A 27611-nucleotide genomic window follows, 5' to 3' on the forward strand; every position below is an offset into this window, starting at 1 on the left:
CAAGACAGCCCAGCTCGAGTGCCTCTCCTGCTGTTGGTGACCCCCCTCCAAGGTTCTCTTGTATCTGCATCATCTGTGACTTGTTCATAGTCACATGTATGCAAGTTTTCTCCCCGTTGATGCTTCTTTTTTCATTTTGCATTCCCAGGACTAGCCCAATGCCTGGCTCGTTGTCAGCACTTAACAAATGCTCGTCAGTTGATCCATTATTGGTCCCCTGGGACTTCTTTTCTCTCTCTAAGCTATGCCCATGTTCCTTTTTAATTACCTTGTGAGATGAATCAGCTTTGTATGATCCTATTTAGCCCCAAACTAAGATCGTGCTGGGGGCAGGGGATCAAAATCGCAGAATGGCAGATCTAGAAAAACCTTAGAGATAATGATAATGACAACAACCATTTCTACAGCTCTTTGGGTTTTGCAAAATGTTTTATAATTATTATCTCATTTGATCATCACAACAACCTAGGAGGTAGGTGCTATTGCTACTCCCATTTGAGGAAACTGAGGCAGAGAGGCTAAGTTGCTTGCCCTGGGTTGCATAGCCAATGAGTGTCTGAGGAAGGATTTGAACTCAGGTCTTCCTGACTCCAGGTTCACCTCTCTATTCCAGGCACCACCCATCTGAATCCCAGTCTATTTCACACACACACACACACACACACACACACACACACACACAGACAGACATACACACCCACACCCATATACACACAGACATACCCACAGACAAACACACATACACACACAAATACCCCCACACACACATACACACAGACATACACACATACACACACACACACACACCCATACACACACACAGACATACCCACACACACATATCCACACACACACAGACATACACACACACCCACATACACACTCACACACATACACACTCACACATACACACAGACACAGACATACACACACATACCCACATACACACCCACACCCATACACACACACAGACATACACACATACACACACACATACCCACACACACACACATACACACACCCATACTCACATACATACACACTCACACATACACAGACACACATGCACATACACATACACACACATACCCCCCCACATACACACACATACCCCTTCCCCACACACATACACACACACACACACACACACACACACACACATAAGCATTTTACAGATGGAGAAACTGAGCCCCAAGACTTATTAATGACTTGCTGAGAACCATCATCCGGGGCCTCCCAAACTACAAACAGACTCCTTTCTTCTCCCTCTAGATCTCTGCTTTAAACTTCCTGGCTCACGCCTGTGTTTGGGCTAAACTCCCTTTCTCGGAGCTCCCCCCCACCCACCCCAGCCAACCAGCCAAACCCAGATCTCAGCTCCATTCCAACAGGCTGCCTACAGGCCAGATCACAACAAAGCCAAAGTGTAAAGTCAGCAGGCCCTCTCCCAGAGAGGACTAGGCTGGGGACTAGTCAGCTGGCACAGGATGGGAGAATGAACACAGCTGGGGAAAAAATAATGCGAGGGCCTTTTTATGGAGAGGGTGTGGTGAGGCTGACAGTGGGGGAGTGTGGGATGGGCTTGCTTTGTTTCAGCTTGACCCCTTTATTTTAAATGATAAAAGGTGGGGATTCCCCAATAGCTGGGCTCAGAGATGTGTGCTGGAGAGTCAGGAATCGGAGAGACCAGAGACTCATAGGATATCAGAGCCGGAAGGGACCTTGGACCATGGATCATCAAGGGGGGAGGGATCTTAGAACACAGGATGTCAGATCTGGAAAAGTACTCACTATTTCTTTCAAAAGTTTCCTTTAAGATACTGCTCAAATTCTGCCTTCTGGAGGATGCCTTTCTGAGTCCTCCCAGCTACAAGTGCCTTCTCCTCTGAGATTACCTTACACTCACCCTGCATATAATACAGACCTACCGATTATTAATTGTGTCCTCTCCTCCCCCTCCGTCCCCCTTGAGGGCAAAGACTGTCTTTTGCCTTACTTTGTATCACTACCTCCTAGCACATAGCAGGTGCTTAATAAATGTATGTTAACAGATTGACTTCAAAACCCAGTCACTTTATTTCTGTTTACCTCAGCTTCCTCACCTATAAAATAGATATAATATCTTCTACCTCCCAGAATAGTTGTTGTGAGGATCAAATGAAGCTATTTGTAATTTATGGCATATGTTATTCAGTTGTTTTGGTCATGTCCAACTCTCTGTGACCACATTTGGGGTTTTCTTGGCAAGGATACTAGTACGCCATTTCCTTCTCCAGTTCATTTGACAGAAGCAAGTAATGTTAAGTGACTTGCCCAGGTCACATAGCTAGGGTCTGAGGCCAGGTTTGAACTCATGAAAATTCAGCGTTCTCTCCACTGCACCACCTAGCCTGGCCCATTATGGCACATTGTAGGTGCTTAATAAATGTTTCCTTCCTCCCTCCCTTCCTTCCTTCCTCCCTTCCTTCCTTGTTCAATTGGACTGTTGAACTGGGTATAGTAAGGGGAAATAGTGAGAAATAAAGTGGGAAAGGCAGAAAGTACAAAGGTTGTGGAAGGCTTAGAACGATCTGAGGAGCGCAGACTTTATTCTCAAGGTCCTGGGAGGCATGGATGGTTTGAAAGCAGAGGAGTGACGATGGTAAGCAGAGATTGTTATGGTTCACAGAACTTCTCTCTCCCTCATCTTTCCCCGGGGAGTTCCAAGCTCTTCCCGGAAGTTTCCAGGCCTCCTCCCCCTGCCCCGCAAATGGCCAGCCTTCTGGGGCCCTTCCCTCTCAGGACTTCTTGGCTGTCGGAGAATGCATGGCACTAAGTGTCTGGGCCCGTCTGATTGTACTGACCTCTGACTTGAAGGCTTTTCCAAAGCCTGCCAGGCTACCGGGGGCAAAGTCCCGGCCTGGCACACAGCTCACCACAGCGGGCATCCCATTCTCACAGGAGAAATTCTTCACAGGGTCCAATGCAGCCTGATTGCCCAATTTGCAACTGGAAATGTGGGCCTCATTGCCTGTGCAGTCCATAGAGTAGGGCCAGTATTTCTGTTTCCGCCGGCTGGCATACATCCTGAGGGAGAAGGGCAGAGGGTCAGAGTGAGTGGATTGGGGAGCTAGGGTGGCAGAGGGGATCTTTGGTCTGGAAAGGTCTCAGGCCATCTGACACAAAGCAGGGTGCCTTTGTCTGAGCCTCAGGTCCTCCCTTTATTAACTGAGAACTTAATTTACTAAACATTTATTAACCCCCTACCAAGGCCAGGTAAACTAAGTTGAGGGTCAAAGAGGATGATGAAAACAGTCCCTGAAGGCTGGAATGGTGTTGGAAGAGCACTTCCAACCTGGACATCCCATGTTCTAGCTTTCACATTCTGTGTTCTAAGGTCCTTTCCAGCTCTCACATCCTTTGTCCCAAAGATGACCATTACATCATCTTCCACTTAATTGTCAGCTGTGTGCAAAAAGACTTCCAATGCCTCCAAAGGACTCAAATGGCTCTGTCCATGGTCCCCAAAATCTCCTAACTGCTAAATGAAATCTTTTTAATTCATCCTCTGTTACCTACTGTTGCTCGCATCCTCTGTAGGTTTTCCCCAAAAAATTTCAATCCTTTTTTTCCCCCATTTCTCATCCTATCTTATCTCTATTACTGTTTGACACAATTAACCAGCCCTCACTCCTCCTGGATATTCATGCTATATGCAAAGTAGTTGAAGAAACTAGGGGTCTTTGGGGGAGAGAGACTGCAATGGCTGTCCTCAGGTACTTTAATTACTGTTATGGGAAGGCAGCGTGGATGTTACAAGACTTGGAGTCAGAGGACTTGGGTTTGAATTTTGGCATTACCAATTTACTACTTCTGTCGCCGTGGGCAAGTCAATGGACCCCAATCGAAATGATTAAATGGTGTATATGAACCACTTTGCACACATGAAAACATAATCTAAATGTTAGTTGGGATGGTTATTATCATTAACCTCTCTGAGCATCAGTTTCCTCATTTGAAAAAATCAGGGGTTTGGACTAGATGACCTCGAAGGTCCCTCATGTTCTAAATTCTATGAATTTCTGTAAAAGAGGGATTTGACTTTTTCTGCTTGGTCTCACTAGACAGAATTAGGAGCAAGACAGTAGAAGGCACAGAGTGCCAAATTTTGTCCCACAATCAGGAAAAAATTAGACTTTAAATTTTTTCAAAAGGAACAGGTCACCATGAATGTAGTAGTAGCTTACATCAAGAGCAGCCTTCAAGCAAAGGAGGACCCTTTGTCTAGGTGGCACAGTGGACAGAGTGCTGGGTCTGGAGTCAGGAAGACTCATCTTCCTGAGTTTTGGCCTCAGGCACTTATTAGTTTATGACCCTGGGCAAATCACTTAATCCTGCTTGCTTCACTTTCCTCATCTGTCAAATGAGCTGGGGAAGGAAATGGAAAGTCACTCTAGAATCTGCCAAGAAAACCACAAATGGGGTCATGACGAGTTGGACGTAACTGAAACAGCTGAACAACAATGACATTATGAGAGAATTCTTATTCACACATGGTTTGAACTAGATGAGGTCCGAGGTCCCTTCCAACCCTGAGAGTCTGTATGATTCTATGCTTTAGGCAACAGTGAAGTACTGAAGTTCTGGAGCTGATAAAATCAGTTTCTCATGGGATTATAGAAATGGAACTAGAAGAACTGTCAAAAGTCATCTGGTCCCCATTTTACAGATAAAGAAACTGAGGCTGAGAGATATGAAGTGAGAAGTCTAAGGTCACACAGGTAGTATGTGCTGTGTTGCCTCCAATCAATCAAATCATTTATTAAGTACCTACTATGTGCCTAGATTTATGTTCTGTCCTCAAAGGAATTCAAAGTCAATTGGGGGAAACCATGTGTATACCTATAAGTAGAAATGACTTGAAGAAGGCCATAGAGAGGCAGCCAGTGGTGTAGTAGTTAGAGCACTAGCCTTGGAGCCAAAAGACCTGAGTTTGAATCTGGCCTCAGACACTGACTAGCTGTGGAACCCTGGGCAAGTTACTTCACTTCTTCTGCCTCAGTTTCTTCATTGGTCAATGGAGATAATCACAGCGCCTACCTTTCCATGTTGTTGTAAGGATCAAATGAGATCCTCTTTACAAAGCATTTTGCTAACCTTAAAACATTATATAAATATTTGCTATTATTACTATTATTTTGAAAGCTGTGCTTGAAGATTAATCTGGTAGCAATATCCTATAAGAATTGGGGCAAGAGAAGCTGGATTGCCAAGGACTTAGTAGATTAGCTTCCATCTTGCTCTTCTATTTGAGGAAAAGAGGTAATTGTTCCTGGGAGGGGATATTATCTGCACAAGATGGGAGTCCACTGATGATGACTCAAACCTTGAAACAAAGACCCTCAGCCCGCCTCCCCATCCTCTCACTTCTCAATGCCTCTGCCTGTTCTCCAGGCTTCTTCCCCTCCCTCAAACTTGCAGAATCCTCTAACATTCCAGAAAAACTGTAAACAACAGCATTGCCAACTAAATACCTTTCTTGCTTGGGGAATCTACCCAGCATCATGGGCAGAGCCACACTAGTCCATCCCTTTGGGATGTCCCGCAGGTGTCAGAGACAGACCGACCCAAGGACTGCCTTCCAAAGGCTCAGTTTCTTTGGAGCAAATGAGACATGAGCAGAGATGAGAGCCAATAAGATACGAGTCAAGAGGCTGGGTCTGGGATGCTTGCTGTAGAAACAGGCCTGTGGCTCTGCCTGTTGTAATGAACACCAGGACCATCCCATTCCTTCTTCTTTCTGTCCCTGTCTCCTCGATGGAGAACATTGTGTTCCCTCCAACCTGCTTCCATGTGGAAGGGCTGGAGAGGTCTCCCAGGGTGTCAGTGAGGACAGACTTAGAGGGAGCTCACCAGATTGCTCTTGGCTCAGAAAAGTCTTTCAGTTAGGCTCTCAATTAACAGTCCCCTTAATTCATGGTGTAACTGATGGGAACATGCGGATTTCACTTACACCAAAGGGACCATAAGACATCGTCACAATCACAGCCAGTTTTCTCTAGCACTTTGGGGTGACAAAGTCCTCCATGTGGCTTCTCTCATTTGATTTCCCTGTGAGGTCGGCATTTACAGATAAAGAAGCTAAGTCTCAGAACAGTTTGGTGAGTTGCCCAGAATGGGAGGGAGGATTTGAATTCACAACTTTTTGTTGCTAACTCTAGTGCTCTATGGACTACACCACCAAGATGCTTCCAATATCATCAGTCTAGAATTAGTCCAAACCCCTCTTTTTATAAATGAAGAAACTGAGACCCAGGGAGGGGCTGTGATTTTGCCCAAGGTCACATATGCAGTAAGCCTCAGAGGCAGGATCTGAACCCAGGTCCTCTCCTTCTCTCCATACTACGTTGCCACCAAGGGCAAATGAAGAGGTCACCAAATGACACCTCTTCTTCTTTCTCATACGATCTCTGATCACTGCTCTTATTGCAGTATTGGAGCAACAAGAGGCTTGGGTTCAAATCCAGCCTCTGACATTTGCTACCAGAGGGGCAACCTTGGGGCTTACTCTCTGAGGGGCTCAGCCCCCACACCAGCTCACTTAGCTCCTAAAATGATCTTCCTAAAGTGTGGGATTACCATGCCAGCCCACATATCCTCAATCAATTCCAGCAGCTCCCTATTACCCTCAGGATGAAATATAAAATCCTCTGCTTGGCTTTTAAAGCCCTTCACAACCTGGTCTCATCCTACCTTTCCAGTCTTCTTATACTCTTCTACATATAGCCTTCTACATATTCTGCTCCAGTGACCCTGGCTTTCTTGTAATCCCTCAAACACAATTCTCTCTTTCCCAATTCTGTGCCTTTGCGCTGGCTGTGCTCCATGTCTGGAACATACCCTTCTCACCTCTGCCTCCTGGCTTCCTTCAGGACTCAGTTCAAATCCCACCTTTCTCCAGAAGACTCTTTCTCCCTCAACAAGTACCTTCCTTATGACCTCCAACTGCCCATGTCTTGTATGTCCAGGGTTGTTTACTTGTTGTCTTTCCTTTAGAATATAATCCCCTTGAGGGCAGGGACTGTGTTTTTGCCTTTCTTTGTATCTCTAGTGCTTAGCATAGGGCCTGAAACACAGTAGGTGCTTAAGCAAAGCTAGTTGATTGACTGGCAGACCATTCCTTTATAAACACTTTAAGCAGTCCTTTAAGACTGGAATCCCCCAATTGGTCCTTGACTCAGTCACATAGACCTAATTTCAAATCCTGCCTCAGACACCAGTTATGTGACCCTTGGCAAGTCATTTAACCACTACTGACTTCAGTTTCCTATCTGTAATATGAGAATGATAATGGCACCCATCCCCAAGGTTATTGTGAGCATAAGTGAGAGGAATTTTTGTGAAGTGCCATAGAGATGCTAGTTTTTATTATCACTATTATTATTTTCATGATGAGGATGATAATGTTATTATGTGCCAGGCACTACATAAAGCTCTAGAGATTTTTTTTAAAAGAAGGCAAAAACAGTCCCTGGTCTCAAGAAATTTACATTACAGTAGGAAAGACTGGACGTAAATAAATACAAAATACCTACTGGGTGACAGACTCAAGATCCCAAAACACAAGAGCCTTGGACCAAATTCAAGAACATGAAATTGAATAGAAATAAATATGAAGTCTTATATTTGGGTTCAAAAAATCAACTCCCCCGATTTCAGACAGAAGAAAAAAATTCCAGGTTAGAGGAAAGGCTGCTTACTGGATTTTAGATTCACTGTGAGTCAACAGTGTGATGTGGCAGCCCAAACAACTAATGCAGTCTTGTGCCAGAGGGGAAGTCAGAAGACCTGAGTTCAAATCCCAGCTGTCTTTGGGGAGGTAACTTTGCTTCTTGCACCTCAGTTTCCTCCTCTGTGAAATGGGGGGATTAGGAAAGATGACCCCCAAATTTCCTTTCGGTCTCCAACCTCTGTGTTCTTGTGATCATGCTGGAATGTCTTCCTTTCTTGCCTCTACCTCTAAGAATCCTCATTTTCCTTTAAAGTTTAGCTCTGTAGTATAGTGGAAAGAATGGTGGATTTGGAGTCAGCAGACCTGGGTTCTGCTGCTCACTAGTTGTATGACCCTCTGCAAGTCATTTCCCTGTCTGCCTCTGTTTCCTCATCTGTAAAATGAGGATAATAATAGCACCTACCTCCCAGGGATGTTGTGAAGCTTAAATGAGATAAAAATATGTGAGAAGTGCTTTGCAGATCTCAAAGGACCATATAAATGATTATCACCATCATGATTATTATCTGGGTACATGTTACGGTGCCCAAAGAATAGAAGCCCCCAGAGAGATTGCCTTTGTGATGCCAGTGCCCAAGGGGGTGAGTGCCCCCTGGACACCCTGGCTTGGATCGGGCATCTCCATCAATGACTTTCTCTAACAAGGAAAGTGGCTGAAGGTGGTGTGGTCTCTCCACTCCAGGCCTCCCAAGTCTGGCAGCAGCTTTGGAAGAGAAAACTCTGGGAGGTGTTTTGGAAAATGACAATTTGGTTTTTCTTCTATTTGCTCCACATCTGTTAATCATTTCTCTTCTCAGCAAAGAGCCCCTGGCCCAGGATACAGAGCCTTGTAATGCCCAGTTCAGTTGTTTTTCAGTCATGTCTGAATCCTCATGACCCCATTTTGTTTTTTCTTGGCAAAGATACTGGGATGGTTTGCCATTTTCTTCTCATTTCACAGATGAAGCAAACAGGGTGAAGTGACTTGCCCAGGGTCCCACAACTAGTAAGTGTCTGAGGCCAGATTTGAACTCAGAAAGATAAGTAAGTCTTCCTGACTCTAGGCCTGGAGCTCTATCCACTGCATCATCCTGCCACAAATAGGGCTGGGGAGGGAACTGGAGAAGGAGGAGGAGACTGAGCCTTCCTCAGGAACATAATGGGAGATCTAGCTTCTATGGAGTTAAAGAAAATAAGCCAAGCTAGTTGCTATTGTGGGGAAAACTCTGTTCTGACAGTCACAATGTGAAGGCAGAAGGATTTTCTCAGGGAGAGTGAAGTCCTTCTCCCTCCCAAGAAGAAATATTTGGGTTTTGACTGGCCTTGCACATGGGGATAATGACTTTGTCCTTCATCTTATGAGATCACTGGGAATGGGGAGGGAGGCAGTTGCGAGATCATCTATTTAATTCCAGCTCCTGCCATCTTCCGTGAAGGAATCCTCTCTCATGTTGATGACAGGGACTCAGCTACCCAGTTTCCACTTGAATATGTTGGATTTGGAGACAAAGAATCTAGCTTTGAATCCTGGCTCACTTACTAGCCATGTCTCTGGTTCTCTGGGCCTCTGTTTCCCTTTTTGTAAGTATAAAGAATCAGGGTGAAGCTGTGGCGAAGAGAGCTGAGTTTGGCTCTCTAGTTCTGGCATTTCTAGCTGTGTGACAACAGGCAAACCAGTTACCCTGTCTGGGCCTCAGTTTTCCCCTCTGTAAAATGAAGGAATTGGCATTGCCATGTTGATCTTTCTCTAGGACCAGCAAAATGATCAGCCATAAACACACGCTCACACACCATATACACACACACACACACATGCACACACACACACACATACACACACACCCCCATATACACACACATACACCTACATACACACACATACATATACACACACCACACACACACACACGTACACACACACACATACACACATACTCACACATATGCCTTCCTTAAAAAGATTACATCCCCTCCCCCCGGGGTGTGTTTCTCTATGTCTGATACCATTTTCCAAATGGATCTAAAGGCTGTTGTGATTAGTAAAATGTAAATTTGTTTTTAATTGGACTAGATGGCCTGAAAGAGCCTTTCTAGAGCTAAATCTTGTCATCTTTCCTTGACGCTCAGTGATAAGACCATCACAACCACCTGAGAATCTTTCATGCTGCTGGACAGCTCCAGAAAGTTTTTGATGGGGAAATAGAGATTGTAAGCCACTCCCAGAGGAGGAAAATTCCTCTACCTAGGCTGATCAGCAACTTTTCTGTAGTGTCAGAGAAAAGCCTAGAGCACAGAGACTAAGTGACTTGCTTAGGGCAACATAGTCAGGAAGTCTCAGGGCTGGGCTACCTCCCTAACCCCATTGATCTCTAACTTGCCCCCCTCCCAGTGCTGTCCCCCAAGAGAACAGGATATATTATTCCCTCTAAATCTAGACCTAGAATCTGATCTTGAGGGCAGAAATTCATTGATGTCTAGCACATACTGTAGACACATGATATGTTTGCTGACTGACTGGTTGGTCAAATGATCCTGCACCCCTTCAAAGAAATATCCTGTCCCCTCTGCCACATCTTGGCTCTGGATGGGCAGAAGGAAGAGAGAACACAAGGGAAAGGATCCAGGCAAGACTAGTGTTGGAAGATTCTGACCAATCTAGTCCTAAGTGCAGTCAGAGAGTGAGAGAGAGAGAGAGAGAGAGAGAGAGAGAGTGTGTGTGTGTGTGTGTGTGTGTGTGTGTGTGTGTAGATGGAAAATCTTTGCCTGTTCTTGCACACACAGGAGGTTTCTCAGTAATTCTAGAAGACTAAGAGAGAACGAAGCTTGTTTTTCTTGGCTGGTAAGAGATGGAGAGAAGGCTTCAGCTGGGCAGTCAGCTACTCTCCTCACTCTTCCCAGCTGCTAGCCTCGCTGTCAATGGGGAGATGAGCACCTCCCAGGGAGAGCTGGAAGGTCTGCTCCCCCACCATCCCTGTTGCCCCACAATCAGAGGTCAGACAGGGACAGGAGCAGGAGCAATGGGTGGAAGCTGGGAAGAAGTCAACTTAATCTTGGAGTCAGAAGATGCTTCCTAGCTTATAAGAGCTGTCCCAGCATGGAAGAGGCTCCCTGGAGAGGAGGTGCTATCTACATGTTAGCTACTATTGATAGGGTAGCAGGCAGGAAGCAAGGCATGGGGGGATCCCATGTGTTAGAATGGCTTAGGCCCTTTCTTAAGAGAGTTAAAGTAGTAAGAGACCTCAGAAATTATCCAGGCCAATGATTCCCTCACTATTTTTTTAAACTGGGGACCTCCTGAGTAAGGAAGCTTGCTCTACCAAGGCAGATCAGCACCTTCTTTGGAATGGAGCTGCCTCCCTCATTTGACAAATGAAGAAACCAAGGCTCTGAGAGGGTCCTGAAAAAGAGGTCAAATGACTTGCTTACATCTAGGATCCTAGTTCTGGAGCTGGAAAGGATGTCAGAGGCTACATAGCCCACTCCTTTATTTTACAGTTCTAGAAACTGAGGCCCAGAGAGGTTAAAGGACTTGGCCAAAGTCACAGGGGTAGTAAATGCTTGAGCCAGAATACAAACTCAGGTCCTACGCCTATAAGGTCAACTCAACTCTAGTTCCATGGCCTAAGGGCATCTAGCAGGCCCATCTGCAGGGCCAGCTTGTCCTCTTGGGACCCGGTGGGAGATACCTGGGAAGGCATGAAGTGTGAGTCCCAGATTCCAACCTTCCACTCCCACTGCCACATCCCAGAGGAAGCTTCCATTCCCAAGGGGCCCAGGGCCCTGCAGCGACTCAGGCTCCCACTTACTTGTACACCTTGGCATTGTACTTCTTCTCAGCAGGGAAACCAAACATGCCGCAGATGACCCGGGAGTTCTTAGTGGTCCAGTGCTTGTCACAGACCTGCTTCCAGTTGTTGCCATCTTTCACCTCCACATAGCCCTCTGTCACTGGCGTGCGCTTACGGTATGCAGATAGGACAGCACGGATCCGAATGTCATCCACCTGGATGTTCATGTTCTACAAAGAGAGAATGCAGGAAAAAGGTCAATGGAAGGAATGACCCATTGATCAGCAGTCAGGTCCCCAGAGAAGCTCTCCAGATAGAGGGCAGAGTCAGGCTGAGTCATTTATTCAGGAATCCCTGTGTGCCAGGCATGGAGCTGCTGCTCTGCATCAGGGGTGCAAAGAAAGGCAAAAGAAGCAGTGATTGCAATCAGTGCCTACCCTCAAGGAGTGGACCATTTAAGGGGAGAGATAACATTTACACAAACAAGATATTGAGAGAATAGATTGGAGATAATGAGCCGGGCTTAGCACTAGAATTACAAACTGTTGTAGAAGGTGGGGTTTCCTCCCCTGAAGGAAACCAGGGGAACAGGAGGCAGAGCAGAGGAGACCAAGCATTCCAAGCCTGGGGGTGTCAGAACTCAGCTCCATAAGCTCCAGGATGATTCACTTTTTTGTCTCTGTATCCCTAGCACATGGCAAACAATAAATGCTTAATAAATACCCATAATTGATTGATTCCTGTGCTAGGAAGGGATACCAAAGAACCACCAGAAACCCATGCCCTGGAAGAGCTTACAACCTTTTTGGAGAGATGGGATGAGCACACAAGATGGCGCCCTCAACTTGCAGTCAGGAAAACCTCAGTCGAATATCAGGTATGTACTAAGTGTGCAACCTTGGGCAAGCCACTTCACCTCTCCATGGCTCAGTTTCCTGTCAAGTTCCCTCCCCTCTATGACCTCATGGTCTCCAAACAATCTCAGGCCACATAGTTGATTGTCTTCTGGCATATAGTGGAAAGAGCGCTAGACTTTGAGTCAGAGGACTTGGGTTCGAATCCTCTGACTCTGAGACAATTTGCTGCGTGACCACTGGAAAGTCAGTGAATTCCTCTAAGCCTCTATTCTCCACTGTGAAATGGGAATGATAATCACATCCACTCCACAGGTTTTGAGGCTCCAGGGAGATGCTGCTTGTTAACCTTGCTTACCTCATAAAAGCATTTTGCAAACCCTCCATGTTGGCCCTTAAGATTATTACTGTCATGAGGCAGGGGGATGTAGTAAGCAGAGAGTCCACCTTAGAGTCAAGGAAACCAGTCCAATTTCTGACAGGTATTATCATAATGACCCTCCATAAGTCACTTAACTTGGTTTAACCTCAGTTTCCTCATTTGTAAAATGGTGATAGTGATAGCATAATATAGTGGAAAAGCAACTGATTTTGAAGTCACAAGGTCTGAATTTGATCCCCACCTTTGCCACTTTGACAGACAATTTTACCCCTCTGAGCCTCAGTATCCCTATCTGTAAAATGGGCATAGTTTTCCATATCCCCTTATGTCAAGGTCCTTGATATTATCCCCATCATCACCACAAACAATGCTTCCTTTTCATAACTGAGAAAACTGAGGTCCGTGAAGGGGAAGGAATTTGTTAAAGGTCACAGAGCTAGTAAATGGCAGAGACAGTCCTGGGCTGCTGGTGATGATGGATGGCCTTAGGTTTATGGTATTTGGGGAGCAACGTCTATAAAAGTAAAGCCAGGGTGGGGCACCACCAGGATATGTGTCCCAGGGATGACAGGCACAATCTAAGCTTTTCCACAGTTGGGAGGGAACATCAGTGGCATAAGCCAGTGGAAAATTTCCTGAGTGACCAGCTACGGTAGGAATTTGCTAGATCTCCTTTTTGAAGGTCAAGCAACTGGGGGCAGAATGTTAATTACCCTCTGATTATTATTAATCATCTCCAGGTTCCAGCCCCCTCTCTTGTGGTTCCTAATGCAGGGTACTCACAGCTGAAGAAACATAGGAAAGGGGGGGTTACCCTGGAAATCAGGGATCCTAGGTCTACTCCAAGTCAGCCACCAAGCAGGCTATTTCCCTTCCAGGTGCTCTGGATGAAGGATGAGTGGTCCTGGCTGATCATTTGGCAGTAATCACTTAAATTATTTATCCCAGTTATGAGGAGGGGAAGAGGGAGCTGAACGGGGCGGGGGGGGGGGGGGGGGGGGGGGGGGGGTGGTCAGGACCGACAGAGTTCAAGTCCCACCTTGGACACAGAATGGCTGTGCAATCCTAAGCAAGTCATTGAACCTCTCTGTGCCCTAGGCAATCCTGTAGTGATAGAATCATAGACCATAGAGATAGATTACCCAGTCGACAGGTTCCCCTCCCCTCCATCCCATAATGGATCTTAGAGGCCATCTATTGTTCAGTTCTAACTCTTCATGACCCCATGTGGGGTTTTCTTGGCAAAGAGAATGGGAATGGTATGCCATTTCCTTCTCCAGCTCAATGTACAGATGAAGAAACTGAAGCAAACAGGGTTAAGTGACTTGTCCAGGGTCACATAGCCAGTAAGTGTCTGAGGCCAGATTTGAACCCACACTCCAGGCCTGGTGCTCTATCCACTGTGCCACTGGCTGCCTCTAGGAGGCTGGTACTGATGTGGTTACATATACCAGAGCTACAGAGGGTGCAAGATGGCTGGGGAGCATCATGGTGGGTCAGAGTGGGGCTCTGGAGGGTGAACTCTCAAAATTGCAGATTTACATTGATGCTGTTTTCCAACTGGTAGTTCTCGAAATAAATGATGTCACAGATCTGGTCTTTTACAAACAAAAAGAGCACTGAATTTAGAGCCATGGGACTCAGGTTCAAATCCCAGATGTGCCACTTATTATCTCTGTGACCTTAAATTAAGCAGGTCACTTCACCCCTATGGGCCTCAAATCAACACACTTTTATTAAGCATTTACGAATGTGCATGGCACCTTAGTATCTATTTCCTTACCAACACAACAAATTCTCAATTGTTGACCCCAAGAACCACTGGCAGGCAGAACATGATCTCTAAGAGCTTGGAGATCGGTGCATCCCAGGGTAAGGAGGAAGCCTGAGGGTGGTGGCGTGGCAGAGACGGTCGGACGTGCAGCACAAGGGGTGGTTATTGGGAATGGGATGGAGGGGAGAGGAATACAGGGGCCCCAGTGACAGCTGCTCCCAACCCTGCCAACATGCAAATCATTTTGTGGAGCCCACAGGATTGAAGAGAACCTCTGTGTGGGTGCCCAGAGTAAAGCCTGTCTATTCTCGCCCCAGCTCCATAAATCAGAGTGTCAGCTTGGTTTCACAAGGTGTCATTTCAGAAATTTCGGGTCAGACCCACATGGTGGTGGAAAATATGTCATCCCAAGAACGCCGGTATTTGATCCTACTTCCCTTGTGAGCTGAGCGGAAGGAAGGTCGCCAGTGGCAGGATGATGTTTTCCAGGTCTGTAAAGCCTCTTCTTATAGTTCCTCCCATCAGCCAAGACACCTGGGCAGCCTTGGAGAGCCAAGTATGGGTCCCAGGTGACCTCCCTACTTGTCCATTTGCCTCCAGTCCCTTCCCACCTCTGGAGATTGGGAGAGTTACAGAATGAAATGGGGAAAGGGGAAAGGTGCTGGTTTATGACATCATCCCCAGACCCTAGCCCGGCCCCAGTTGCAGACCTCTGCTTCCTAAGGAGAGGACATGAGGGACCGACAAAGCTGTTCCCATTCCTCGCCCTCCACCACACTAGGTTCATCTTCCCTCCAAAGGAGCTGTGGGTGCTGATCCTGGCTGAAGGGAGGAAAGACTGGGGGTCCGGGGGCAGAGGGGGAAAGTGGGTGGTTGGAGAGATCCAAGCCTGGCCCAGGAGGACCCAGCCTAAAGACAATCTCAGAAGCTGTGGGGAGCTGTCCCTCTGGATCAGTGAAGCTGCTTTGCTGCTGGAGCTGGAAGGACCTTAGAAGGCATCCAGGTGTTTCCTCCCACCTAACCCCTTCTGCTTTTTTACAGAGGACAGGAGAAGAGTGTGGCAGAATGTTAGTGATGGAGATGAGCCGAGAGCCCCAGACCCCTAACTCCTATCCCTGGGTGTTCCCCTTTACCCAGTATTCTCATTTCACTTGAATCCAGATTGGTTGGGCATGGTTATGAATTCCATTTGAGGCATCTTGTTATGGGCAGGGCAGGGCAGTGCTGTAGAGAGGGCTGGATTTGGGGTCAGAGGACCTGGTGCTGCTGCTTGTGACCCTGATGAAATTATCTTATTTCTCTGGGGCTCTGTTTTCCCATCTATAAAATGGAAACAATACCTATCTCATAGGATTGCTGTAGGTGGGGCAGAGGTGAAATAGTATCGGACTTGAAATCAGGGGAATCTGAGTTCCAGTCCTGCCTCTGGCACAATCTATGTGATCAGGGCAAGTCTTCCAACACTGAGGCTCAGCATCCCCATCTGTAAAATGGGGATAACAATAGCACTTCCCTGCTAGGATATTGTCAGGCTCAATGGGACACTGCATGGAAAATGTTTTCCAAATCTTAAATCTTTATGTAAATATGAGTCTTTATTATCATCCAAAGCTGCTTTCAAGAAGCCATTCCTGATCCCACCCCCAGCTGCTTGCTCTCTCTCTCCCCCTCCCCAAAGTACCAGGAAGTCATTTATCTTATATCTATTCTGCATAAGACCACACAGTGTCTCCCCACCCAGGGCAGGGGTTGTTCCATTTTTATCTTTGTTGTCCCAGAACACAGTAGGTGTCTAATAAAAACTTGTTGATCAATTGATGGAAAAAAGCCAAATCATTACTGATTTAGCCAAGTGGGCGTCCTATGCCTCTTGTCATCCATAAACTCACCAGAGGCCATCTTCAATAAACCTGGATACCAGGCAGCATGTCTGATCCCGTTCCACTCTTAAAAGTGGATTCAAACTGAACACTATCAGGTGTAAGTATAGTAACCATCTTGATCCGGAAGGAGGAATAAGACAATGCATTTCCTTCCCTGTCTTTGCCAAGGTGGAGGGCTATGGGTATGGGATACTGAATATACTGTTTACGTTGCTGATGTGTTGGTTAGTTTGGGTAAACTGCTTCTCTCTCTCTCTCTCTCTCTCTCTCTCTCTCTCTCTCTCTCTCTCTCTCTCTCTTCTCTCTCTCTCTCTCTCTCTCTCTCTCTCTCTCTCTCTCTCTTTTCTTCTTGATATAAATTCATGCTGCCTCAGTGGCAGAGGGGGACTGGCATGCAGGGAGATGGTGCTGATGTCAAAACAGTATCGACATTTTAGAAAAAAGACTCAAGGAGAACAGCCTATGCTCATATACTTCTCCCCACCTGAGGTGTCTTTATCTCACCCAATCCTTCCCAGCTTTCAAGCTTTTCCAGGAAGCCCACTCTGAACCTTCCAGTCTGCACAGATCAGAGATGCAGGTACCTCAAAAGTAATATAATCTACCCCTCCCTGCGATCAGCCAGCCACTAGGTGGCGCTGCAGTGGATGGAGTATCCGCTCTGGAACCAGGAAGACTCCTCTCCCTTAGTTCAAATCCTACCCCAGACACTTACTAGTTGTGTGACCTTGGGCAAGTCACTTACCCCTGCTTGCCTCAGTTTCCTTATCTGTAAAATGAGATGTCAGAAGAAATGGTAAACCACTCCAGTATCTCTGCTGAGAAAACCCAAATAGGGTCACAAAGAGTCAGACATGACTGAAAAACAACTGAACACCTCCACTTTGCAGATGAGGAAACCAAGGCACAGGGAGATTAAGTCATTTACCCAAAGTAGCAAGAATGAGAACCAAGATTTGAACTCAGATGCCTGACTCCAAATCTAGTGTTCTGTCTTCTGGACCAAGCTGCCTCACCCAAGATTTTCCTTTTCAATCTTTCCCTGTCCACTATGCAGAGCCATCACTAGCACTTTGTACTCTTGGGGCAAGTGGCAGGAGGATGGGGCTGTTACACTTGCAATTCAACTTCCAAAGAGATGGAAACAAGCATGGGACACCATAAGGCTTCCAATTAGACAATCAAGCAGCTATTGTTAAGTGTGTACTACATGGCAAGCATTGTGCTAAGAGTTGAGGACAGATACAAAGTAAGTCAAAAACTAGTCCCTGCTCTCACAGAGCTCATGGTCTAATAAGAGAGACAACATGCAAATGACTATGTACAAAAGAAGATGCATATTGGAGATCATTTCAGAGGGAAGGTACTAGCTCTAAGGAGAATTCACAGTAAAGAAGGACTGGTCAGTGGGGCAGACCATCACTGGAAGGTGCTGTTGGCACCCTCTAAATATTCTGCCTTGGACAAACAGCCCTACCACCTCACCCTAGTTCTGTTTCCATGCCTAGGACACTTTCTGTCTCCTCCTCCCTTATGTTGTCCCTAAACCTTTCCCCTCCCCCACCCCATGCTGTTACTTATCTGTTTTATGTGTATAAATCTGGCTTCCCAACCACTTTTTGGTGACCAGAGGACAGGGCCTGTGTCCGACCCCCAACCCAGGACTTATACGCACAGAGGGAATGGAGCTGTATGAGGGTTGCAAAGGACAATGGTCCCTCCTAAGCCCTCCCTCTCCCATTTTAGGAATGTGGGTTCAGAGGAACTGAGAGTCAGGCCACCAAGAGCCTACAGGGCCTACGTGAGGATAGAGACGCACACCAAGCAGTCCTGGACGTGAGAAGGGGAAAACATCCATTCATCTGCTACTTCTAGGAGACTTCTTTGTCCAAAATAAAAAAAAAAAAGCCACATAACTTTCCTCCTGACTTCACTGCTGTGGAATCCCTCCCATGGCCTCACAAACCCACATGTGCTGGGATCTGATTCAAGACTCACTTTGAGAAATGAAGAGAAGGTTTAAAAAACCCTTTATTTTAAAACAAGCCAACGTGCTGCCCTTGCACCCTTTAAAAATGGATCTTGGTATCTGGGATGCTGCCTGAGGCAGGTGGCCCATACTTGGAACAGAATAAACCCATCGATCTCGTTTTCTTTTTCCCACTTCAGGGACAAATCATGGTCTTTTACATTCACAGGAGAAGTGCAGTACAGTAGAAAGAGAGCCAGTTTTAAAATCAGAGGACTTGGGTTTGAATCTTAAGTCAGATAGAGAGTCTGAACTGGTTCATGGGATTGTGGCTTTCAAACTGTAGGAGACCTCAGAGAGGCCACACAAGCCAGTACCCCCCACTCCCATTTTTCAGATTTCCCAGAGAGGGAAAAGGACTTGCCCAGGGTCTTACAGCTAAAGATCTCAGATTCTGTGGTCTCTGGGCTCCTTCCAGCTCAGCTTCAGTCCCATCTCTAGCTTCAGAAGGCCACTCTCTAAGGAATTCACAACATTTCCAGACCTCACATGCCCTGCCCACCCCTCAGGGAGGCCTGGAAGAGGGGAAGGGTTCATTCTCCCCATTTTACAAATGGAAACAATGAAGGAGGGAGAGGCTCACCCCAGCAGGTCAGTGCTCAAGCTAGGAAGGAACCCCAAACTTTCAGCCCCCTGGGCTGTATAGCACTCCTCACATGTGCCACCTGAATGGAATCTCTAATATGAGCATCTGCCAATGACTTGAAAATTCCATCGTATAACAAAAACGTGGGTCTTGGCCTACAGGAAAAGGTCACCCATCTTGAAAGTTTAACTGGAGATTGCATCAGGAAATGTATCAGGGACAAGTAAGTGAGGAAAATAAACCAGGCTCAGAGGAGACATTGTCTCCGGATGGTCAAACATCAAATGCCCACAAGCCAGCCCAGGAAAGTTGGAAATGATGCATGAGGCCCAGAACCCCTGCCATCTGTCTGAACTGGGGCTCTCCCAAGACAAGGAGATGGAGCCACACGTGTGCTAGGCATTGCTAGTATCCCTGCCCCCCATTGCTGGCCTGAAATGACCATCCACTTACTTACTGAGATTTTTTTCATGGTCTCTCCTCTTTAGAATGGGAGATCTTTGAGGGCAGAGACCATGCTTTTGGCTTGCTTTGTGCCCTGGGACCTATCACAGAGCATGACAGTCTGGGTAGGCAACTGAAGGCAGGAAATTCGTCAAAAGAAGGAACATCAACCCTTGATTTCACATCTCCCAACACACCTGTGTTGTTCTAGGAGGCAGACAGGGTCTCATCACTGTTCTCTGAACTACTGCTGTCGCCTTCTTCCTAACTGGTCTCCATCCTTCCATTCTTTTCCCTGATTCACCTTCCACACTGCTGCCAAATTAGCATTCCTCAAACATAGGATGCCTGTGTGACTCCTCGGCTCAAAAACCCTTCCGATTGCCTCTAAAGGCAAAGTTAGGCTCAATACAAAGAAAATGTTTCTAATGTTAGAACTATTCCATGGATATATCTGGAAGGGGTGGCTGGGTTCCCCGTCTCTCAAGGTCTGCATGATTGCTTCTCCAGATGCCAAAGGGACTGTGACTCGGTTGGACCAGATGCCACATATTGGGCTGGACCCCAGGGTTACAGAGATAGACAAATAAAACCAAGAGCTCTCAAGAAACTTCTCACTCCTTGGTTTCTTGAAGTAGCCTCCCAGGTCACTGCCCAAGCTTGTGATTGTATAATTTAAAAGGAAAGTTCCTCAGCCTGGCCTCTGAAGGCCTTCATAATCTGGCTCCAGCCCGGCTTACTAAACATTACTTTTGACTCCCCTCCCCAAAATATAGCTGTCCATTTCCTGCCTTTTTTGTTCCAACCTCTGCACAGGCTGTGCCCACTGCCTGGTGCACACTTCCCTCTCATCTCTGCTTCTTAGAAGCTCTGGCTTCCTTCAAGGTTGAACTGAGGGGCCAGCTCTGACAGGAAGCCAGATGTTAGAATGCTCTCTTGTCCCTGTGAATGCTGTGCCCTCTGCCTGTAGAGTGTAAACTTCTTGAGGACAAGAACTATTGTTTGTCTTTGTCCTGGTGCCTTGGGGTACTTAATAGATGCTTATAGGCAGCCTGGCAGGACAGTGGAAAGAGCATAGAACTGGGCTGGGAATATGGAAAACCTGAGTTCGAGTCTGGCCTTGGCCAACTGCATGACCTTAAGTAAGTCACTGTTTGCCTGAGTTTCTTCCTCTGTAAGATGGGAGTAATAGTAGCATCTTCCTTCCTCCCAGGGTGGTTTTACAAAACCCAGTGTTTTACAAACCTTAAGGTGTTGTATGAATGCTAGCCTTTATTACTGTTGAATTGAAATTAAAATGAATTAACAAGTAGTGCTCATCCACTGAACGGGAAGCATGAGTTCGACCTCCTCGGATTTTCTGCTCCAAGACTCTGGGTTTGTTTCACGCGTGATTAAAGGCCCAGATGGGCTCAGACCCTCTAAGAAAGCCGGGACAGCATTTTGGTGTTTATCTCATGTTGGCCAAAAAGAGGGAAAGATGTCAAATTGTTGGGAAGCTCCAGCATGCTTTGGGACTCTGATGGGCAGTTGGTTAACAAGCACTTAGTGAGCGATGAAGGTGGGATGACGCTGTGCTAAATGATGGGAGTACAGAGTAGGGCAAACTCCCGGGGCTCTGCCCTCTAGTCTGATGGGGGAAGGCAGACATGAGCACAGGGACACAGAAGGGGGTTTCAATCACCCCTGTGTGGCTGAACTTTCCTGAGCCTGGAGCCTTCCCTGTAGGACAGTACCAGAGCTGGAGAGTCAGGAGGGCTTCTGCAGCTGTCTGCCCTGACCCAGGCCCGAAGGAATCCCTACTGTAACCCAGCCAGAAAGAATCTCCAGCCTCTGCTCAAAGACCTCCTGTCAGAGGGAGACCAGCATCCCTCCGGGGGGGCCTGGCCATTTTTAGACTGGCTTCTGATCCTCACCCACACCCCTACCATGGGTTGGGGTGGGGGCAGGCCCAGCCACATGGGTGGGGGTGGGAGTAGGCTCCTGTGGAGCTAACTGGTCCCTGTTGGTCATTTTAGTTCTGTTTGACACCCTGCCCCAGTCTGCCTTCCCAGACTAATTTCACATCACTCCCTTTCGCTAGCTATATTTCAGCCAAACTGGACTGACAGGATTTGAATTTGGGTCTTCCTGACTCTAGACCAGGCTCTCTATCCACCGCCAAGCTGCCTGACTAGAAGGCCTCTGATGTTCCTCCCAGGACTAAATGAATGATTCTAGAACCAGGACTCCCTGAAATCCCAGCTCTCAGAGACAGCGGGGAAGTCTGCGTGTGTACAGGTTCATGTTATTTCCCTGATAGAAGGTAAGGTCCTTGAAGGCAGGGATGGCGCCATCTCTGTTCTTGTGCTCCAGTACCCAGCTAATGCTGAGCACACAGTAAGTGCTCAGTCAATGCTTGTTGATGGTTTGGGTTTTCCACACCATGTGTTTGTGGGAGGACTCCAGGACACTGGGGGAGGTTTGCCAGTACAGAGCTCTCCTCTGGGAAGGTGGCTGCCACTGTTCTGTCTTCCTCCTTCCCTGCCTTGTAATACATAAACTAAGGGGGAGCTGCAGCTCTGGTGAGACTCAGGCCTGGGCTCTTGGGGGAGCACAAGCCCCTGCCCTGAGTCAGTGTGGGGAAAGCCAAGTCATTTCCCTGTCTGGGCATCAGTTCCCAAACACTCCATGGGGTGAGGGGAGGGTGGATTACTTCATTCCCAAGGCTCCTCCTTACAGTTCCCAGGATTCAGGATCTCCCCACCCCCACCATCAGCCTCCTGGGGTCAGCTGCAGTTCCTTGACAGATGTGGGAGGAGAAGCCACACTGCCCTTTGGTGAGAGAATGATTAGAGAGAGAACAGACCCCAGGCCTGCCCCCCCTCACCCCAATTCAGGGAAGGCACTTCAGAAACCAATGAGTACAATTTCTCATTTACAGATGAGGAAACTGGGGCCTGGAAAGACCTGGCATGTGGGAGGCCCTTAACAAATGCTGGATTGACTGCCAATGGCACACAGGTAGCCCAAGGCTCTGAAGACTCGAGTTCAAATCCAATTTCAGACTTAGCTGTGGGTCCCTAGGAAAGTTACTTAACCTCTATCAGCCTCTGTTTCCCCATCTGTCAGATCAGGACCCCCCAGGGTGGTTGTAACTTATGGAAAGCTCTTTGGAAATGTTTGAACACCATATGAATGTTTGACATTCATGGTGGAAGGAGGGGGCACAGCTGGGCCCGGGCCACCATATTCAGCCCCCTGTCCTCTGGACCACACCACCTCATGCTTCAGAGGTGGGTAGCTTTCAAGGCCCTCTCTGACTCCATGCTCCATGATGACCTCCCTCAGCAAGTCCCTGATGGAAAGATGCCCCTCCCATCCCATATCCCCCAGCTCTGGGCCCAGGGCTTTGAAAGGGGGATGGGGCCTATCCCATCTTCGGGCCCCAGTCTTATTTCCTGCTGTGGTTATGGAGCACAGCTAGGGTCTTCAACATCTGTCACTAAATTGAGAGAAAAGAGAGTCTGTCCCAGGGGGTCACTGGGAAACTGACACTCTCCCCGCAAAGAGCCAGGCAGGGGGAGAGGATAGGGCCCAGGGGCCTCTGTCAGGGATGCGCAGCAGTTACATATCAAGGAAAGAGCAATTGGGTGTGAGTCAGGAGCCTGACTCAATCCCAGACTTGCTGTGCAGCCTTGGACAAAATGCTTCCTCCTCTGGTCCTGGATCCACAGACTTAGAACTGGAAGGGGAGTCAGAGACCATGGGGCCAGGCCCCTCCTTTTACAAATGAGGAAACGTGGACCCAGACACATGAAGGTCATAAAGGAGGGAGAGTCATGATTCGAACCCAGGTCCACTGACTCTCACTGTATCTCAGACACAATCTCCAGCTTGTAATTTCTCAGATTCTCTAATGGGATAAATCCGAGTCACCAGCAGCCTGACTCACAGGGGGAGGGCATGTGGTAATTTTGATGTGTGGGAGGGTTCTCTGGTGTCTCTGTCAGCCCAGGAACAGAGGTATCCATGTGCCAGGGGTCTCACAGGGATGGATGGAGCAGAATTAGAGAAGTAAGGAGAGCTGTGTTCTGAGCTTGTCTGGGGGGCCTTGGGAAAGTCAGTCTTCCTGAGCCAGTTTGCTCCTCTGTAGAATGGGTGCAGTGGCCTGGGAGGTCCCTTGCAGCTCTGATTCTGTGATCACGCAGTGGGGAGGGGGCCTTTTTTCTTCACAGTCGCTAAGCTCAGCCCTCAAAGTCTGCTTTGCCCAGCCTGATCGTCCTCGGGTCTCAGGGAGCTCTCAAAGGTGACCAGGGACCTAAAGGCCTTCTTAGAGCCTCCAGTGTCTAGACCCAGCGGGCTTCGTTGGCAGCCCCTACCCCAGCCTCCCTTCCCTGGCAGCCTCCCAAGACTGAAGGAGGCCCGGGGGAAGTCTATGTTTACCCGATCTCCGCTCGGGGGCTCCCGAAACGTGATCTGCAGCCCCAGGCACAGGTGCCCCCTTGTTCCGTGCAGGCTGCTACCCACAACGTGGTGAATCTCCGAGCCCAGCCTTCGCGGGGTTGGGGGCACCGGAGGCCAGCTCTGAGAAGCCGGGCTGTGCCCAGCGTGCGCGGGTACGAGGCGAGCCTCCCTCCTCTGGGCAGCAGGGCCCCGGGCGGGGGAGGGGGCGGGGGTGGAAGTGGGTTTTTTTTTTTTTTAATGAAGTAAAATGCTTCCCAGGATAAGGAGTCGTGGTGCTAGTCAGTGTCCTGGAGTGCTTTGCCATTTCCTTCTCCAGTGAATTAAGGCAAACTGGAGTGAAGCGCGACTTTCCCGGGGTCACACAGTTCGTAAGTGTCTGAGGCTGGATTTGAATTCAGTGTTCTATCCACTGAGCCACCCAAATGTCTCCAGGACAAGGAATGTGGTTCCTTAAACATTAAAAGCCAGCTAGAAAGAGGGCTGTTAAAACATCCTAGATCTCCAGAACTGGGGCTAGAAGGGACCCTCGAGGCTGCCTCCTCCCACTGCTTCATTTTACTGAAGCCGCTGAGGGAGCGTAAGTGACTTGCCCAGGGTCCCACAGCTAGTTAAGTGTAAGAGGCAAGTTTTAAACCTAGGTCTTCCTTGACTCCAGATCCAGTGCTCTCCCCGTGACATAGTGAAAAGGGAACAAGGTCCAGTCAAAGGACCTGGGTTCAAATTCTGCCTTGACATTTACTGCTTGAGTGACTTCACTTCCCCAAGCCTCAGTTTGCTCATCTGTAAAATGAGAAAGTTAGACTCGTTGGTCTCAGAGTCCTTCCCAGTTTAGGACCTTCTACCACTCTGCCTTCTGGCTGCAGATGTTAGTCACTGAAGGTTTAACTGGAGAATCAGTGGCCCGTTGGGAGCTTCTAATTCATTGGAAATGACGAGTCATTTTCCGCAGGGATCACTTCATTTAAATTTTAGCTCACATCTACAAGTTTCACATGGAGCCTTCCTCCCAACAAACAAGTATTTTTCTCCCATTTTACAGACATGGAAATTGAGAATTGGAAAAGGAAAGTGGTTTGCCTGTAGTCACAAAGCTGGTTAGTGACCAAGCCAGGATTCAAACTTAGATCCCCACCCAGATTGTCACAATCTTGCCCTAAATCACCTTAAAATTTCTCTAAAATATTCTAAGATATTTGAGAAGAATCAGCGGCAGTAGAGGATGGATTCAGAGAATTGCAGATTTAGGACTGAAAGGATCTTAGGGAAAGGGGAAGTGAATAAGCTTTTATATAGCACCTACTATGTGTTAGGTATTGTACCAAGTTTACAAATATTACTTCAACTGATAATCATTTGATTTGACCTTCAAGGATATAGTCCATTACTTTAAAACTGATAGTCCTGTGACCTCGATTTGGAAATCCCTCCAGTGATGCAGATTGTGACTCTTGCCCTTGTCCTCCCATGAATTTTCCCACAGAAGGTCACTCCAATGAGATGGAGACCTTCCTTTATTTTTCCTGACATCACTCAGCATCTCACCACAAACCTGGGATGGAAGAAGTGTGAAATCAGCAGAGGAATATTTCACTGCCTACCTGTCATCCCCCTTGAGATTACCCTACTCCAAGGTGATCCAGGCAGTAAATGAATAAGCTGGGGTCCAAATTCAGGCCCCTGGCCTTCAAAATCTCAAGTTTGCTCCACTGTACTAGAGAATGCAATTCGGGTATCCACATCATCCTGGTGAAATCACCCAACAGAATCAGAGAGAGGGCTGGTGTGGGCTCCCTGTGTCCTCTTTGTCCCCTAAGGGTTCATTCCCCGATCTAATAACTGCACAGCTGGTCCAAGGAGACCAGTCTAGGAAGCACATCTGGAATTTGTTCAGGCACAGTGATGCCTGAGGGCATCTGGGGCTGGGGGTCAGGCAGACCCTGCCACAGACAGACCAGGAAGGGAGGTAGAATGAGAACAAGGAATTGGGAAGAGGAGATCTGTGATTTATTGCCTTAAAATTCCCTTGTGGTTGTTACTTTCACTGGGCCTCAGTTTTCTCATCTGTACAATGAGAGGGTTGGATTAGGGGACCTCTGAGGTCCCCTTCCATTCACATAAGTCTAAGTTTCTAAACAGAGTCATGTGGTATGGGGGAAGCATGCTATATCTGGAGTCCAAAGACTTGATCTTGCCCCTTCCTGGCTATGGGATCTTGGCACATCATTTCACCTTTCTGAGTTTCAGTTTCCTTATCTGTAATATGTGGGGTTGGACTGACAGCTTCTGAGATTCCTTTGAATGCTAGATCTGAGTCTATGTATCAAGACAAAATGAAGTAATCCTTACCTTACATTTTATCACGGGAGATTACCTCAGCAACCTGTCTCCTTTCTCTGAATTTCCAGAACACAAGGTCCGGACCTTTCTTATGGTGTGTATTACATGGTGTCTCATACCATGGATTTTTTAAGGCATAGGTAAGGGTCCTCTATCAGCCCATGGAGCCAAGACCCATGCAAGTGGGGCTGTATCTAACTCATCCTTGCACATGAGAAACTGAGGCCCAGAGACAGGAATCCACTGGCTCAAAGTCCCACACAGTTAGGTCCCACATCAGAATTAGGATTTGAACCAGGGTCTGCTAATTCTAGAACCAGTTCTCTTTCCACTGTTCCTGGTCATGGAGCATATTGGATGGATGAGGTGCTGAGCTGTCAGACATCCTCCAAACACTCCCCTGAACCAGATTCCTATCTGTAGTTCCTATTGGATTTTAAAGTATTAATTTTTTTAAAAAAAAGAAATTTATAAACAAGTGTGATTAAGTCAATATGTGATCCACAGGGATCCTTACATATAATTTATTGACACACTTTCTTATTTGCATTTGGCCCTGCAGCACCAAAAACTTGGATGGTATGTGTGCATACTTGTGTATGCATGCCCACACACACGCGCACACACACACACACACACACACACGTCAATGAATAGTCACTCCTTGTGCCCTAACAAATGGTATTGCCTAAGCACTATTAGCTCTGGACTCCAGGAGTCAGAGGACCTCAGATGCTTGCTACCTCAGTTACCTTGGGAAAGACTGTTGGCCTCCCTGGTCCTCAGTTTCCTCATATGTAAGATGAGACAGATCAGATGGTGTCTGAGGTTCCCTCCAGCTCTACAGTTTTACGATTACACCTGGGGGTGCTTTTTCTTGCTCTTTTAATACCTTGTGGACATTGCCGCACTCACCCATCATCCATCCAATCCGCTTCATGACCAGGCGCAGTGGAAAGATCACTGATTCTCTAATCAGCAGACTGGGATTCAAATCCTAACTCTAATGTGAGACCTGTGTGGGACCTTGAGCAAGTAGATTCCTCTCTCTGGACCTCAGTTTCTCATGTGTAAAATCAGGAGGTTGGAATAGATGATCCATGAGGTCCCTTTACATTCTAGGAAAAATCCCTCCTGAGTGAGGCACTATAGGTGTGGAACCTTGTATACATCACACTTTTTCAACATGTTGATTATATTTGCTGCACTGAAAATAAAAGAAAAAACAAACAGACAAAAGATTTGTTGAATTGTTCTCCAACCCCTGACCTACATCCCCCCCTTTTCAATTCTTTTTCATGATGGTTGGCTCTTTGGAAAAGGAATCTGGAGGGCTAG

The 27611-nt window shown here is 47.3% G+C and overlaps 1 protein-coding gene across 1 annotated transcript in view; it reads right to left on the minus strand.

Annotated features, from left to right (window-relative positions):
- The window catches only part of LOXL2 (lysyl oxidase like 2), a 149896-nt gene that overhangs the window by 64043 nt on the left and 58242 nt on the right, over positions 1-27611 (minus strand). Inside the window, exons 4-5 of the mRNA XM_072633917.1 lie at positions 11557-11768; positions 2844-3066 (exon numbers count right to left, since the gene is read on the minus strand). Coding sequence (XP_072490018.1) covers positions 2844-3066; positions 11557-11768 — 435 coding nt within the window. The remainder of the gene's footprint in view (positions 1-2843; positions 3067-11556; positions 11769-27611) is intronic.

Source organism: Notamacropus eugenii, chromosome 1, assembly GCF_028372415.1.
Source record: "Notamacropus eugenii isolate mMacEug1 chromosome 1, mMacEug1.pri_v2, whole genome shotgun sequence".
In the NCBI taxonomy this organism is placed as follows: Eukaryota; Metazoa; Chordata; class Mammalia; order Diprotodontia; family Macropodidae; genus Notamacropus; species Notamacropus eugenii.